Source organism: Nerophis ophidion, linkage group LG09 (assembly GCF_033978795.1).
Source record: "Nerophis ophidion isolate RoL-2023_Sa linkage group LG09, RoL_Noph_v1.0, whole genome shotgun sequence".
In the NCBI taxonomy this organism is placed as follows: Eukaryota; Metazoa; Chordata; class Actinopteri; order Syngnathiformes; family Syngnathidae; genus Nerophis; species Nerophis ophidion.
The window spans coordinates 24,803,014-24,820,730 of NC_084619.1; the positions used below are offsets into that span (position 1 = coordinate 24,803,014).

The 17,717-nt window shown below is 39.9% G+C and overlaps 1 protein-coding gene across 2 annotated transcripts in view; it reads right to left on the minus strand.

Moving 5' to 3' along the window:
• egln1a (egl-9 family hypoxia-inducible factor 1a) overlaps positions 1-17,717 on the minus strand; it is an 86,082-nt gene that overhangs the window by 19,496 nt on the left and 48,869 nt on the right. Inside the window, exon 2 of one of the 2 annotated variants that reach the window (XM_061910648.1) lies at positions 7,460-7,579. The exons of the other annotated variant lie outside the window; for it this stretch is intronic. Within the exon in view, the coding sequence (XP_061766632.1) occupies positions 7,460-7,579 (120 nt within the window). The remainder of the gene's footprint in view (positions 1-7,459; positions 7,580-17,717) is intronic. 2 annotated transcript variants of the gene reach the window in all.

Sequence of the window (17,717 nt, forward strand, 5' to 3'; positions counted from 1 at the left end):
GGTGGTCCCACCCCACTATTTAAGTATAACTGCTCTATCTGCACTGCAGAAATCCCAACCCGTGCTCCCCATCCAGGCTTACTTCACCAGCAGCACAAGCTGCTTCACCAATAAGTGCACTGCTCTTAAATGCGCTGGATCAATACAATGTCAACGTATTTTAATCATTAAATGAATCGTCGAAGCAACAAAACTCTATGCTTTTTTTCTAATTGAATTAATCGATTGAATTGTTAAATGTTGCAGCCCTAATTATTCATTCATTTTCTACCGCTTGTCCCTTTCGGGTGCAGCCCTAATTAGGATGTCAAAAACTTTTAATTGATTTAAATAATAAACAAACATTGATCCGCCGTAGTGAAGAAAGAGCTGAGCCGAATAGAAAAGCTCTCAATTTAACGATCTATGTACGTTCCCATCCTCACCTACGGTCATGAGCTTTGGGTTATGACCAAAAGGACAAGATCATGTGTAAAAGCGGCCGAAATGGGTTTCTACTGTCGCGTGGCTCTCCCTTAGGGATAGGGGGAGAAGCACTGCCATACGGAAAGAGCTCAAAGTAAAGCTACTGCTCCACCACATCGAGAGGAGCCAAATGAGGTGGTTCTGGCATCTAGTCAGAATGCCCCCTGGGGAGGTGATTAGGACACATCCAACCAGTAGGGGTTACGGGGGAGGCCCAAGACACATTAGGGAGACTGTGTGTCCCGGTTGGCCTGGGAACGCCTCGGGATCCCCCTGGAGGAGCCGGAAGAAGTGGCTGTGGAGAGGGAAGTCTGGGCGTCTCTGCTTAGGTTGCTGATCTCGCAACCCGACCTCGGATAAGCGGAAGAAGATGGATGGATGCAATAAATAAACATAAAAATAAAATGGGACTCTCAATCTTGATTATAAAAAATTGGACTTCAATAAATAGTGAACATCATTAAGAATTTTTTCCAGTTGGAAAAACTGGGTTGTGTGTTTTTTTGACATCACTTCCTAACTAATTCGGGATATTAGCTCTCTCGTCTCATCTTGTTTATTCGGTTTGAAGGGAAAAATATTCCCACAACGTGAAATTTATCGATGTCATTATCGTTCTTCCTCCTTATGTCTGTTACCCCTCGATTCTTCCTGTGTGTGTAGAGTACAGTAGAGAGTAGTCTACATATAGTAGAGACAAAGTTTGTGGACAACTGACAAGAGGATTTACGCATTTAGTTGTACTATTAAACATGCACAGAGTGAACCCTCTTGCACCCTGTTTAGACGCGAGAAACAAAAGAAACAAAAGAAAAACATACTCACACGGACATGGCGATTTATCAATGCCGACAACATTTTTCTGTTAGATGCATTCATTAAAATGAAGGAATGTATCAGTTGTACCTGTTTATTGTACAGGAAGGATAGAGACAGCTGAAACTCACCAATGAGTTGGTTTGAGAGTTTGAGAATTTGGGTTGAATAATGTCTGCTTCTTCCAAATTATTGTTGAATTATGAAACTAAACAATTTGATGAACTAAATGTGACCTTGTGCAAAATTTCATTTAATTTCCAGTAGACCACAGTCAAAAACACACGTTTAATGAATCAGATACGTCCAGATAAATTTGTCCAACCCTACCATGCATGTTGTTGCTTGTTTAAATGTTTTATCATTTAAATTTTTTACATTAGGTGCAAAAACCTCTGACCAAACAAAAACCACGGTTTTTGCACTTAAGTAGCAATTAAGAATGTTAAAATGTAAGATGTGTGAGGCTCAAGTGATCGGCGACTCACCTTTACATCTCACAATTAATACTAAAGTTAAGACTTACTGCTTTTAGATTTTACATTTAGTGATTGACTTATTTTTACACTTTTATGACAGTCAATGTTGCTTAAAACATGTGTTTTTTGATGTAAGGTGGGCCTTACCTTGAAGGCGCCAAAAGACTTCAGGGTTTGCGTGGCAGCTTGAGAAAAATAAAGAAACCTGCTGAGTTAAAACTTTAGTTCTTTCAATGCTTGATTTCTAACAGACATTTCGCGAAACAACTCAATAAAATGTGCTCCTTTTTGGATGGGTGGGAGGGTGGGGGGGGGGGGGGGGGGGGGGGTTGGTTAAGGGAACTTCTAACCCTCCTGTAGTCTCTGAGGGAAGGCTTACTGTCCCACACTTTGAAAAGATTCTGGCTTAAAACACTGCATTGTTCAGAAAAGTTTATAAACACCCGGAGCCTGGAAACTAAAAAAAAAGTTTTCGTGAACAAATCAGTTTAGGACCTGCATCTCGGATTGATTCGCATTTTGACCTTACATGTTCCACTGAAGTAGTACGTTGTTATCATCTGTGCTAATGCAAAATAAGATGTGTGCTCGAGCTCTTCAACTCAAACAAGTATGGTTGATTTAATACCTGAACATGCAAATTTATAAATTGACTGAAAAGTTTAATTTAATTTTTTCAGTGAAATCTAAGGTTCAAACCTAACTTATTCACAGAATACTAATGTATTAAGCATAGTAACCAACAAAAAATGTGAAAATGGGTCACTCTGTGTACAAAATCTCTTTACATAGCAGTGTGTTGCTCACAAATCATTTTGTCATAGTGGAACATGGGACTTGAGAGCACAATGTGTGTAACAGACTAACAATACAATACGAAAAACGCACACATGTCCTGCACCCAATCGAAGCTGAAAAAAAGTTTACACCTCATAATCTATTTGGGAATTAAATATTTTATATAAAGTCCCTAAAATAATCAAACGCCTATAATGAGATTTGTTGTAGATATGAAGATATATAAGAAAGAGAAAATGGCATATACACGGACAAAAGAACTGAACCTGAACATTCAAAACCCAAGGCCGTCTCTAATGGAGCCCCAGTATCCAGGCAACCGTATTCTACAATAAGGGGCTCATTATAAATCAGCCAATCAGAGGTCTGAATGTAATGATGGCCAAGTCAAACTGGGTTTCAGAACATGGTTCATTGGAATAATTGAAGGCTGTGTGTGAACACAACAATAGCAATGGCGTAACAGCCCTGATGATTAGCATGAGGGCAGACAGGTCCACCTGATGCATACAGTTTGACGCACAGGCGGAGCTTCACTCACACTCACACTATACAAACACAACCGCAGACGCACGCACACACAGGTGAAAGCCATGATCGTGTTTACCACAAGACTAACACAAAGCTACATGATGCCACCAACACAAGATGCCAGAAAAACATATCTACTGGACCATCTTCTTTCTAAATTGAACTCCAAGTACATAAGAACAAGTCACAAGGAAAATGCTTATATGTAACATATGGGGTGGGGGTGGGGGGAAATCGTGTTCCTGCAGACTTTTGGGTGTGGCTGGATAAGCAGGATCGTCTTTTAATGGGATTATAAACAAGGAGTATGGCCGGACAGCACGTACTGACACTGTGGAAGTTAAATAAAACAGCATTAAGAACATACACGCATGCTGAGCCTTTTATATGACTCAGTTTGCAAGTGATTCAACAATGGGGGTGTGTGTTTGTACTAAATACATTGGTACCTCAAAAATATGTTGTGCAATCTGGAATTTGACATAAATATTTGACAAAAAAATTCCACAAAAAAGCCGAGGTAGAGGTTCTATCGTCATCAGTATTATGTGTGACGTCACATATGACTTCATTGAACCAGGTCAGCAAGTTCAGTTCACCAACTTCAGCTTGCCAACTTAGTAGCAGACTCCAGAGAAAGTGGCGGTAAAAATTTTTTATCAGTATTGTTTAAAACGAGTATAACTATCACACTCTGGCCTCTTGATCAAAGACAAAATAAACAGAGCCAACCATTTGATCAGGGATGGGAATGAAGATTTACAAAATCAGCTGAAAATGTTTTAATCCTAAAACACCGCTTTGCTGAAGGCCGCACAGCGGCCGCACCCGATTGCACATAGTGCACTTGCCTGCTAGGGAATTTGGGGGCATGCCCCCCCCAGAAAAATTTTGAAATCTATGTTAGCTCAGGATGCATTTCCTGCTATTTTGAGTCACTATCTGTTGTTAATGTTCACCTTCAGTTTGATAGATATATCGAGCCTTGCCCAGGTCCACTTGTTTCTCACGCCCTTATCGATATCTTTCGCTAATGAAGCATTCCTATCTTGAAAAAGCTTAACCATGTCTGAAACGGTTTTGTCAATAAAGAAACGTGTAAATTGAGAGCTACTGTGTTTTCTTTCCAGATTAGTCGCCGATAAACACTACCAATATAAACAGAAAAAGGAATTCAGAAACGCTCACAGTAATTGAGGATCAGGGACTAGATATTGTCGGCAAACGACGCGTGCAGACGCCTATAACGGGCAATGTCATTGGTTGATGTTGTCAGCTGATAGTAGAGCTAGCCAATCTGGTGCCTTCACACATTGGCATTATATTTTTCGCGGGAATTCTCTGCCTTGTACTGATATCTAGGTCAACGCAAAGACAAAAACCACTAGTACCTAACCCCCCCTATAATTTTCTCCCCCGATTTAAACAATTCACAGAAATGACCCTGGCGGTAGGGGTGTAACGGTACACAAAAATTTCGGTTCGGTACGTACCTCGGTTTAGAGGTCACGGATCGGTTCATTTTCGGTACAGTAAGAAAACAACAAAATATAAATGTTTTGGTTATTTATTTACCAAATTTGTAAACAATGGCTTGATCCTTTTAACATTGGGAACACTATAATAATTCTGCCCACGTTAATCCACATTAAAGGCCTACTGAAACCCACTACCACCCACCACGCAGTCTGATAGTTTATATATCAATGATGAAATATTAACACTGCAACACATGCCAATACGGCCGAATTAGTTTACTAAATTGCAATTTTAAATTTGAAAACGTCGTGTAATGATGATGTGTACGCAAGATGTCACGGGTTTTAAGGAAATAGGAGCGCTCCACACACACACAGCTAAAAGTCGTCTTTTGCTTTAAAGGCATAATTACACAGTATTTTAGACATCTGTGTTGCTGAATCTTTTGCAATTTGTTCAATTATTTTTGGAGAAGTCACAGTAGAAAGATGGAGTTGGGAAGCTTTAGCCTTTAGCCACACAAACACACGGTGATTCCTTGTTTAAAATTCCTGGAGGTGAAACTTTACTATGGATCAGAGCGCGGTCAATCAAACATGAATCACGACGGAATGTCAACCAGCAGGTTTCGGTGAGAAAATTGTGGTAAAAAGTCGCTTCTTACCGGAGAAAAGCTGAGCTTGTGCCATCCATAAAGCTGCCGTTGACTCCCCTGAGACATTGGCGTCAAGACACGCGTGGACGTACACCTCCAACTATCAGGTACTATTTAACTCACTAAAACACTAGCAACACAATAGAAAGATAAGGGATTTCCCAGAATTATCCTAGTAAATGTCTCTAAAAACATCGGAATCTGTCCCAATGCAATCGCGTCTTTTTTTTTTTTAACTTATTTTTTTTAATCTTTTTTTTTTCCTAGTCTGTCGCTATCTATATCCTCAAACACAAATCTTTCATCCTCGCTCAAATTAATGGGGAAATTGTCGTTTTGTCGGTCCAAATAGCACTTTTTGTTGGAGGCTCCCATTAAAAACAATGTGAATATGTGAGGAGCCCCCACACGTGTGACGTCATCGTCTGCGACTACCGGTAGAGGCAGGGCATTTCTCTTAACACCGAAAGTTGCGAACATTATCGTGGATGTTCTCTACTAAATCCTTTCAGCAAAAATATTGCAATATCGCGAAATGATCAAGTATGACACAGAGAATGGACCTGCTTTCCCCGTTTAAATAAGAAAAGCTCATTTCAGTAGGCCTTTAAACTGCCTCAAGTTGTTGCTTAGATGAAACAAAATGACACAACTTTTCTTCTACATATAAAAAGTGCAACATTAAACAGTTTCAAGTCAACTCCTCATGCTTAATTTATTACAGCATTTGGGAAGCCTGTAGTTGATTTTTATTATGTAAATGTTATATTTTTATCAACATGTGATAGCAGGGACCCTGCCATTCAAAACCAGGCTGCTATTAATTGATTAATGTAACAATAGCTAAAAAAAAAAATAGTACAGTAGCAATAGGAGAGACTATTCATACCTAAACACCATGGAGTTCATGTAGGCTTAATGATGCACTTACATTATTATATACACTATCAGAGACAGAAACTCTTCATTTAATATAATGTCCTTTTTTGCTGCTTCAACACACCTCAATCAACACTGTCCGTAACACACACACACACACGCACACGCACGCACACACACACAGGCACACACACACACACCGCAAAATGAGCTAACGTTACGCTAAAAGCTAACTAGCCTTCACCTCAAACCGGACTGCGAGTGAGCTGACCAGTTTGTTTCTAGAAGGTAAAGGGGCTCAAAGTGATGTTTAGAAAGTAGTTGATTTGGAAGTTTTTAGAGTTATTTGGAGAGTCCGCTGCTCACCTGCTAAACACCTATCTGCTCAACGTTAAAGCGCTGACTAGATGCGCTCTGAATACGCACTGCTAATAATAATAATAATAATGGATTAGATTTATATCGCGCTTTTCTATTGTTAGATACGCTAAGCGCTCACAGAAAAGTGGGAACCCATCATTCATTCACACCTGGTGGTGGTAAGCTACATCTGTAGCCACAGCTGCCCTGGGGTAGACTGACGGAAGCGTGGCTGCCAGTTTGCGCCTACGGCCCCTCCGACCACCACCAATCATTCATTCATCATTCATTCACCAGTGTGAGCGGCACTGGGGGCAAGGGTGAAGTGTCCTGCCCAAGGACACAACGGCAGCGATTTGGATGTTAATAGGTGGGGAGCGAACCTGCAACCCTCAGGTTTCTGGCACGGCCGCTCTACCCACTACGCCATGCCGCCCCTTGTTATCGCTACTGTTGTAACCAATCAGATGGTTGTGTGGGAGGGACAATCCAGGGTGCTGAGCAGGAGACAGAGGCAGAACGGAGTGGAGCAGCTTGTTAAGACTTTAGCATAGGCGGCTACTTCATATGTTCGTGTGGAACTTGTTGGGTACTCCTCTGCACCGAATCGGAACCCTCGTTCCGAAACGGTTCAATACAAATACACGTACCGTTACACTCCTACCTGGCGCGGATCAGCGGAAAATTCCCATCCCTGTTTGATTCAAGCAGAGTTTGCAGCAAAACGTTTTACAGCTACATACGTTTAATTGATAACTGAATAATTGTTGAGAATACAGTACGTATTTGTGATAATGAATTAGAGAGTTTGTGTCATTAAGATGTTTGCTACATACAATAACAGTGCTTCTTCTATCATTAAATTGGTGTATACTTATTACACATACTAGGGGAATTTATATTAATTATATTAATAGAGTTTTCATTCCAACTTCATCTACTGAATCAAGAAGCTAATGCGGAGGGAATGAGTTTCCTCTGCACATCACTCACATACCTTTGCATTCCAATCTTTATTAAGGTAATAAATGCATGTGACACAGCGTCCATCGCCGTTTGGATTATCCACATGGCGCACGTAACCGGTCCCGTTTCCAGGGTAACATGCTACCATTGCCTGAAGACAAGAAGACCAAAATGATTATTAGCAATAAAAAATTAAACAACTTATAAAAAGCAAGGATATAAGCAGAAAATATTACTATAAGGTAGTATTATAAAACAGGCTGATTGTCGGCTGTGGGAAAAAACAAACAACACTAGTCAGTGTTGGAGAGGTGATACAACAAATGATTTAAACATGGATTATTGGTAGCCTATACAGGGCAAAGGTCTAGTTGTCGCTACAGTAACATCAAACAAATCCCTTTTGAAAAATATCCATACAGGGTTTCCTACATGGCTGCGATCTATTTGTGGTGGTGGGCTCACTTGTCTTATGTGCATAATTGGCCATGATGATATATCTAAAGAAACATTTTTGTTATGTTCGTATCAATTTCAGCTTTTTCTCTGTTTGCTGTATTTTGCCATTTTTGCTGTTTTTCTTCCGGTAGTACAGGCCCATAAAAAAAATGAATGGCATTTGCGGACCACAGGCAATTTGGACACCGCTAGCGACAGAGGAGTGTCTCCAGACTATGTCTTATTAGCGCTATCTTTAACTGGCGGTGGTAATTCACATAACCCAGGCTCGAGAAGTTACCCCGTATGTCTGGTTATCCGCTCCAGCGGCGTATATTGGGCAGTGACAACTTTTATGCATTACAAAGTAAATGCATGTCACTAGAAGTAGTTCCTGTCTTTCACTTTTAATGCGTACCACGTAGGAATTTAGTACGACTCTTGTCATACCAAAAAAATGTGTATACAAACAAATGTGCCGTTAGACCCTTAGTATTTAGAGTGGCGTGAATCATCGCTAAAAATAGCAAAGAAAAAATGCCAATTTGGTAACACTGATCTCTCCTGCTAAATGTTCTTATTCTCTGGTAGACCAGGTGCATATGAGCTGTATTAAGAGTAGGGATGTAATGATAAGCGGTAATATTGATAAATGTGGTAAAACTCGCAACAGTTAGTATTACTGTTTTAAATTAGAATTATCGACAAACCAAGCTTGATAACTGCACTTTAATAAACTCACAAACTGACTGGCGCCAGCTCGCTAGCTTGAATGCTAACACAAAAACAATGGACATTAACGTCTTTCCCTATTAAGAAACGACATACCCAATCTAAACTTGTATAAACACGGTGCTGTCTGAGCAACCACCGTATTTTCTGGACTATAAGGCGCACTTAAAATCCTTTTATTTTTTTTTGTAAATCGACACTACGCCTTATATAATCCGGTGCGCCTAATACACGGCATAATTCTGGTTGTGTTTACCGACCTCGAAGAAATTTCATTTGGTACATGGTGTAATGATAAGTGTGACAACTAGATGGTAGTCATACATAAGAGATACGTGTAAGCTGCAGGATGACGCCAGTAAACAACAACACAACTTTAAATGTTCCATTGGGAATATAGAACATTACACACAGCGCTCACAAATCTGTCAAAATGTTTTTAGTACCACTTCGGTAAGCTATGAAGCCGCACCGCTTGATGGTTTGTCGGCGCATTAAAAATACCAGTATTATTAAGGTGCGTGAATAAGAACCGGAAAATGGCACCTATTAGCAAACATATTACCTGCCGTTTTGTTTCGCAATATTATGCCAAACCAACTTTTCTTACCTTCTGGTACCTGATGATGTGTATTTGGCATCTGCATAAGTCCTGAAAATGTGCGCGCTTCCGCCATTGTAGTCCGTATCGACACCGTAATAAGCTTATTCTTTTTCTCTACCTTCTTATGTAGCATTCATCTTCCGTTGTTGCAATTTCTAATATAAAGTAGCGTAAGGTTCATACTTATATCTGTCAGTAGACTAGCTATCAAAGCGCTAAAAACCATATTGGGTTTACATTATTCACCCACGGAAATGTAGTTATTAGAGGGTTCCGGTCAGTCGGTTTATCACTGGACAGATGTCCGGCGTTGATGTTGCTTTATTGAGCCACGGATGAGAAGATGCTGCTCCATTATTGATTCAAGTAAAATCTAAAAGTCATTTAAACAGTTGGCTCCATCTTTTGACACTTTTTTGACTCCCGTCCTTGCAGGCTACATGGCTACAAAAAAGATGAAGGGGAAAAGGGGCTGTCCAAGGTGAGCCACGTAGGTAAGACCGCCCACAAAACGGCGCATCCTGATGAGACGCTCAGAAACCTACTTGAAAATGGTCTGTAAAACAATCTATGCATCACTTTCACCAAAGAACCACCATCACATGTTATGTGGACCACAATATAGTGTTTTACATTTAGAAGAAAAATCATAGTATGACCCCTTTAATGCACCTTTTGTATGAAATAAGACCTGAATCGAGCCGCTCAACGGCATTGCACCTTTGAATCCTGTGCGCACTATGGTCCGAAGGATACAGTAAGCTATTCAATTGTGCACACAGAACCTACAAACTTTGCGCTCTTAATGTCTCTAATATTAATGATTGTTTTCGGATCAGAGTAAAAGAGACCAAGGTGTTTTACGGCACGTTCAAGATCCGCTGAATAGAGTAGGGCACAACACCCACCAGAAATAATACATATTAGATTTTAGCGGCACAACATTTGAGCGACATATCGATAGATCGATTTGTATCCCTAAATTTCAAATATATCAATCTCTGCCTTTCAAAAGACAGGTATCGATCCAAGATTGTTTTAAAAGGGAGTAGATCCATTTTAATGATGCTAGAAACAATTTGAACATTGGATTTAAAAACAGCAAACTCTATATGAAGCACTTTTAATAATAAAGAAGTTAAACATTAACGGCCAATGCATTCACAAAACCTTCTTGAACCCCAAAGAGTTGAAATCTAACAAAAGCTAAACTAAACACAAGAGTCTTTCAGTCTTTTACTTGCAGCTCAAAATTCAGCCTTTGCGAATGCATGGCCTCACAGTCAGTCTATTTTATACATATACTATTATAGAGCTCTTTTTAAAATTGTACTCTTTTCTCACTCGGATTACAACACATCTGAGGCAACCACAACAACAAGGCATAACAGCCACATGTGACTCCAGAGCCATGGGTTGCAGACTCCTGTAATAGATGATAAAATGAATTGGAAATGTCATTTAAAAAAATGCAACATAAGGCAGCGAGAAACACTTCAATAATGAATAAACACAAATTTGTTTAGGAACAAAAAAATCAATCCATATTCTCTGCTGCTCGCTAGTGTTACCATATGTGAAATATTGTGTAGAAATATGGAGAAATAATGACGAAAGTGCTCTTCATTTGCTAACCGAGTTACAAAAGAGGTCAATGAAAATAAGTTTGGCTATCGAGAACACACAAACTCATTATTTGTTGAATCAAAATTATTGAAACTTAATGATGTGGTGCAGTTGCCAACAGTTACACTTAGGCAAAAAGCAAACTATAACCTTCTACCAAAAAATGTACAACAATTCTTATCAACAAAAGAGAGAAAATAGAATTTAAGCGGAAAAAGTAACTGAAAACATTTGTGTGCGCATACATCTAAAGACCGATCAGTATGAGGAATTAAATTATGAATGGATTAAGCAAAGAAGTCAAACAAGGCAGTAAGATGATCCAATTTAAGAAAATATTCAAACTCCAAGTGTTTACAAAGTACAAAGAAGAATCAAGATAAACATTTTGGACCTCATATTTGTTTTTATATTGGTTTAATATTTATTTATTTTTTGTTTTTATTCAGTCATTGGTGGAGCATAATATTGTTTTTTTTAATATTGTTTTTAACATGGCTGTGCAGCACTTTGGAAACGTTATTGTTGTTTAAATGTGCTATATAAATAAAGTGGATTGGATTGGATTACTGAAAGTGACAAAATCTTATTTGTCTCATTTTGTGAATCCAAACTTTCTTACAGCAATGATCAATTTATGAGAACTCTATTTATTGTTTATTTTTATAATTAATATTTATTTGCATACTAATTTATTTACTTACTTACTTATTCATTTATTTGCTACGCGTCCCCAAAGGGAATAAGCTGTAGAAAATGGATGGATGGATGCATGTATTTATGTACAATTGTGTTACAGATCGAGAACAAACAAATGTGATATCAATATTATAATGAAAGGAAAACGGGTGGGATTAGACAAGATCTGCTTCTTCTTACTCCTTTTCGGATATGTTGTAATAAAAAGCTAAATCATATTCTAAATGTATGCATGTTTGAAATAAACTAACACCAACCAACCAATCCTGAGTCGCCAAAATAATGAAGCTCAAATTCATCCCATTCAAACAGAAAGTACAAAGCATCAAATTCTTGGACAAAAGATATCCTAGGTTAATCGATTACTTAACCATGTATCAATACTCATATGAAATTATACTAATATCTGATCGTGCGAAATACCATTTATCTAACCAGGAATTACTTAGCCATGTAATGTCATGTTTGCTGCACCCTACGACTGTTTGGTTTGTCTTAAAAGACGTTTTGCCGGACTAAATCTACCCGGACTAGATCTGACCAGATCTAAGTCTATGAGCACGAAGTAATGAAGCCTACTCGGATGAGCGCCGAAACGTCTTCTAAGACAAGCCAAACAGTCCAGTTGCGATCGATTTAATGCCCTGAGTTGGGGAGCCAAGTTTTTTCTGAGGTTTGAGAGGTTTGACATATATATATATATATATATATATATATATATATATATATATATATATATACATCATAAAATATTGACCTACGCTTACAAGGACTAAAACTGTCAATTATTTTGATAGTCGATAAGTTAACGATTAGTCGGAAGATAAAGCGTACGCATATTTAATTGCTCTAATTTTTCCATTGACTTCTAAATGCATCTTAAGTTATTTTAGGCATTGCTTAATAACAACAGAGATGACTAGAATGGCAAGATGGCGGCGCCCGGACGGGCTGCGACACTGCGGTGCTCTTGCTAAAGATGGAACATTTGGCGGAAATGCCGGACAGTTCTGCAGACTTCATGGCTGGCTCGCATCGTGGTCACTCCGTGATCACGTACGACCCCCAGACACTTCTGGATATGGACATATCGGGCCGTTTTGGACTGATAGACGCGGGCGTGCTAAACATGCTAACTAGCATGGGGATACGTCGGCGGCTACATCCAGCAGCCTGTGAAGCAGCGGAGTCTAGTAGCAGCGGGGGCCGTCTACGGAGCAGACGCCAGCGGTGTGATCGGAAACGCGGATGTCGAGCGGGGCTAAAAACAAAGCAGAAGGCTAATCCCCACAGAACACCACTTCCCTCCACCCTGAAGACGGATTTAAATAAAGGATGCGAGACTACTGGTCTGGGTAAGGAGTCAGTTAAATTAGAACAAGTTTTTTCTGCTTTGAGTGTTTCAGAGTTGGACATGTGTTTTACTGAGGTGGCTAACTATGATGCGTGCAGTTTATCAAAGCAACAAACAAACAATCGGAAAATCCCCGTTACTGAGGAGGCTAACCATGATGCGTGCAGTTTATCAAAGCAACAATCAAACAATCGGAACATTCCCGTCGTATCAATTCCTAGATATGGTCGTAATTATACTGAATGCACTGGGCATAATAAACACAACATTATTAATATTGCTACTACGGATAATTTGATCAAAAATTCCCTAAAACAGCCCACTACCTATAATATAGGTTTTTTAAACATAAGATCATTGTCTCCCAAAACGCTGTTAGTTAATGATATCATCAGAGACAACAATCTTAACGTCATCGGTCTCAGTGAAACCTGGCTTAAACCAAACGACTTTTTTGCGCTAAATGAGGCATGTCCTCCTAACTTTACACATGCTCATATTGCCCGTCCGCTTAAAAGGGGTGGGGGGGTCGCACTAATATACAACGAAAACTTTAACCTTAGTCCTAACATAAATAATAAATATAAATCGTTTGAGGTGCTTACTATGAGGTCTGTCACACCGCTGCCTCTACACCTGGCTGTTATCTACCGCCCCCCAGGGCCCTGTTCGGACTTTATCAATGAATTCTCAGAGTTCGTTGCTGATCTAGTGACACACGCCGATAATATAATCATAATGGGGGACTTTAATATCCATATGAATACCCCATCGGACCCACCGTGCGTAGCGCTCCAGACTATAATTGATAGCTGTGGTCTCACACAAATAATAAATGAACCCACGCATCGCAACGGTAATACGATAGACCTAGTGCTTGTCAGGGGTATCACCGCTTCCAAAGTTACGATACTCCCGTATACTAAAGTATTGTCCGATCATTACCTTATAAAATTCGAGGTTCAGACGCATGTTCGTCAAACTAATGATAATAATAACTGCTATAGCAGCCGCAACATTAATACGGCCACAACGACAACTCTTGCTGACCTACTGCCCTCGGTAATGGCACCATTCCCAAAGTATGTGGGCTCTATTGATAACCTCACTAACAACTTTAACGACGCCCTGCGCGAAACCATTGATAACATAGCACCGCTAAAGTTAAAAAAGGCTCCAAAAAAGCGCACCCCGTGGTTTACAGAAGAAACTAGAGCTCAGAAATTATTATGCAGAAAGCTGGAACGCAAATGGCGCACGACTAAACTTGAGGTGCACCATCAAGCATTTAGTGATGGTTTAATAACTTATAAACGCATGCTTACCTTAGCTAAAGCTAATTATTACTCAAATCTCATCCACCGTAATAAAAACGATCCTAAATTTTTGTTTAGTACGGTAGCATCACTAACCCAACAAGGGACTCCTTCCAGTAGCTCCACCCACTCAGCTGATGACTTTATGCAATTCTTTAGTAAGAAAATTGAAGTCATTAGAAAGGAGATTAAAGACAATGCGTCCCAGCTACAACGGGGTTCTATTAACACTGACACGATTGTATATACGGCGGATACTGCCCTCCAAAATAGTTTCTCTCGTTTTGAGGAAATAACATTAGAGGAATTGTTACAACGTGTAAATGGAATAAAACAAACAACATGTTTACTTGACCCTCTTCCTGGGAAACTGATCAAGGAGCTCTTTGTATTATTAGGTCCATCAGTGCTAAATATTATAAACTTATCACTTTCCTCGGGCACTGTTCCCCTAGCATTCAAAAAAGCGGTTATTCAGCCTCTTCTTAAAAGACCTAACCTCGATCCTGACCTCATGGTAAACTACCGACCGGTGTCTCACCTTCCCTTTATTTCAAAAATCCTCGAAAAAATTGTTGCGGAGCAGTTAAATGAACACTTAGCGTCTAACAATCTATGTGAAACCTTTCAATCCGGTTTCAGGGCAAATCACTCCACGGAGACAGCCCTCGCAAAAATGACTAATGATCTATTGCTAACGATGGATTCTGATGCGTCATCTATGTTGCTGCTCCTCGATCTTAGCGCTGCTTTCGATACCGTCGATCATAATATTTTATTAGAACGTATCAAAACACGAATTGGTATGTCAGACTTAGCCCTGTCTTGGTTTAACTCTTATCTTACTGATAGGATGCAGTGTGTCTCCCATAACAACGTGACCTCGGACTACGTTAAGGTAACGTGTGGAGTTCCCCAGGGTTCGGTCCTTGGCCCTGCACTCTTCAGCATCTACATGCTGCCGCTAGGTGACATCATACGCAAATACGGTGTTAGCTTTCACTGTTATGCTGATGACACCCAACTCTACATGCCCCTAAAGCTGACCAACACGCCGGATTGTAGTCAGCTGGAGGCGTGTCTTAATGAAATTAAACAATGGATGTCCGCTAACTTTTTGCAACTCAACGCCAAAAAAACGGAAATGCTGATTATCGGTCCTGCTAGACACCGAACTCTATTTAATAATACAACTCTAACATTTGACAACCAAACAATTAAACAAGGCGACACGGTAAAGAATCTGGGTATTATCTTCGACCCAACTCTCTCCTTTGAGGCACACATTAAAAGCGTTACTAAAACGGCCTTCTTTCATCTCCGTAATATCGCTAAAATTCGCTCCATTCTGTCCACTAAAGACGCTGAGATCATTATCCATGCGTTTGTTACGTCTCGCCTCGACTACTGTAACGTATTATTTTCGGGTCTCCCCATGTCTAGCATTAAAAGATTACAGTTGGTACAAAATGCGGCTGCTAGACTTTTGACAAGAACAAGAAAGTTTGATCACATTACGCCTGTACTGGCTCACCTGCACTGGCTTCCTGTGCACTTAAGATGTGACTTTAAGGTTTTACTACTTACGTATAAAATACTACACGGTCTAGCTCCATCCTATCTTGCCGATTGTATTGTACCATATGTCCCGGCAAGAAATCTGCGTTCAAAGGACTCCGGCTTGTTAGTGATTCCCAAAGCCCAAAAAAAGTCTGCGGGCTATAGAGCGTTTTCCGTTCGGGCTCCAGTACTCTGGAATGCCCTCCCGGTAACAGTTCGAGATGCCACCTCAGTAGAAGCATTTAAGTCTCACCTTAAAACTAATTTGTATACTGTAGCCTTTAAATAGACTCCCTTTTTAGACCAGTTGATCTGCTGTTTCTTTTCTTTTTCTTCTATGTCCCACTCTCCCCTGTGGAGGGGGTCCGGTCCGATCCGGTGGCCATGTACCGCTTGCCTGTGTATCGGCTGGGGACATCTCTGCGCTGCTGATCCGCCTCGACATCTCTGCGCTGCTGAGCCGCCTCCGCTTGGGATGGTTTCCTGCTGGCTCCGCTGTGAACGGGACTCTCGCTGCTGAGTTGGACCCGCTTTGGACTGGACTCTCGCGACTGTGTTGGATCCATTGTGGATTGAACTTTCACAGTATCATGTTAGACCCGCTCGACATCCATTGCTTTCCTCCTCTCTAAGGTTCTCATAATCATTATTGTCACAGACGTCCCACTGGATCATTATTGTCACCGATGTCCCACTGGGTGTGAGTTTTCCTTGCCCTTATGTGGGCCTACCGAGGATGTCGTGGTGGTTTGTGCAGCCCTTTGAGACACTAGTGATTTAGGGCTATATAAGTAAACATTGATTGATTGATTGATTGACTAAATCATTAAAAATATTTATTTTTACTGTGTCTGTGCTGCTCATTCAACTGTTACCAAAATTAAAATAATTATAAATTGTTTTTTATTTTAAAAAAAAGGAAAGGCAAATTGCAAAAAAAAAAAAAGCAATTAACCTTGTTTATGTATTACAAAACGTTAAAATAGCAGCAATGAAAAACACAAAATCTATCTTCCTTAAAAAAAAAAGAAGCATTTTCTCATGTTTAAAAAGCTGCAGACTGATATATTGACTATTGATTAACGGTTAGCACTCTAATAGACTTAATGTGCAGAATTTTATCTTAGATTAATTCTTAAAATGTTGGCTATTTATTATATTGTATGTTTAATCTTATGATATCTTCACATTGCTGCATGTCTGCGTGTGTGTTTGTGCGTGCGTATGTGTGTGTGTGTGTGTGTGTGTGTGTGTGTGTGTGTGTGTGTGTGTGTGTGTGTGTGTGTGTGTGTGTGTGTGTGTGTGTGTGTGTGTGAGAGAGAGCACGATTTGCATTTGTTATTGTGCATTTTTTTACTGCATTGCAAATTAACGCATACTTGAATTGACATACTTGAATTGATTTAAACAAAGTTTAGCTGGCTGATTTTGGCTAAAATGATAGTTATTTTTCACACAAATTCATCTCACAACTGTTAGCTAGCGAGCAAGGCATAAGCTAACACTTTTACCGTGGTTGAGACCGTGTCCTCCCTCCAGATGTCCGACATCATGCCTACGCCTTAAATGCTCACGCTTCACAGATGTACTCGCCATAAAAACAAGATCTGCTTTGCAAAATCAGCAAGGTATTCATATTTTTAACAATAATAAGAGGAAATGTTCTCACACTTGACATGTTATCACTGAAGCTTATTTGGCAAGTGGCGGTGTGGACCTGCTTCCGCCTGCAATGTCGACAAATGTAATTGTTGATATTTGTTGAAAATGTCGACTTATTGTTGCAGTCCTAATGCTTACCCATTTCTAAAGCACAAAATGTATTATAATGGCCTGTGAATTTGTATTTTTATTCTGAGTGTTTTTTTGAAATATTGTATGCGTTGTATCTATTTACAGTGTAGAGGTACGTACCAAACCGTTCTGTTGCACCTCCCCTGCCAGCTAACAGTGTGCCATA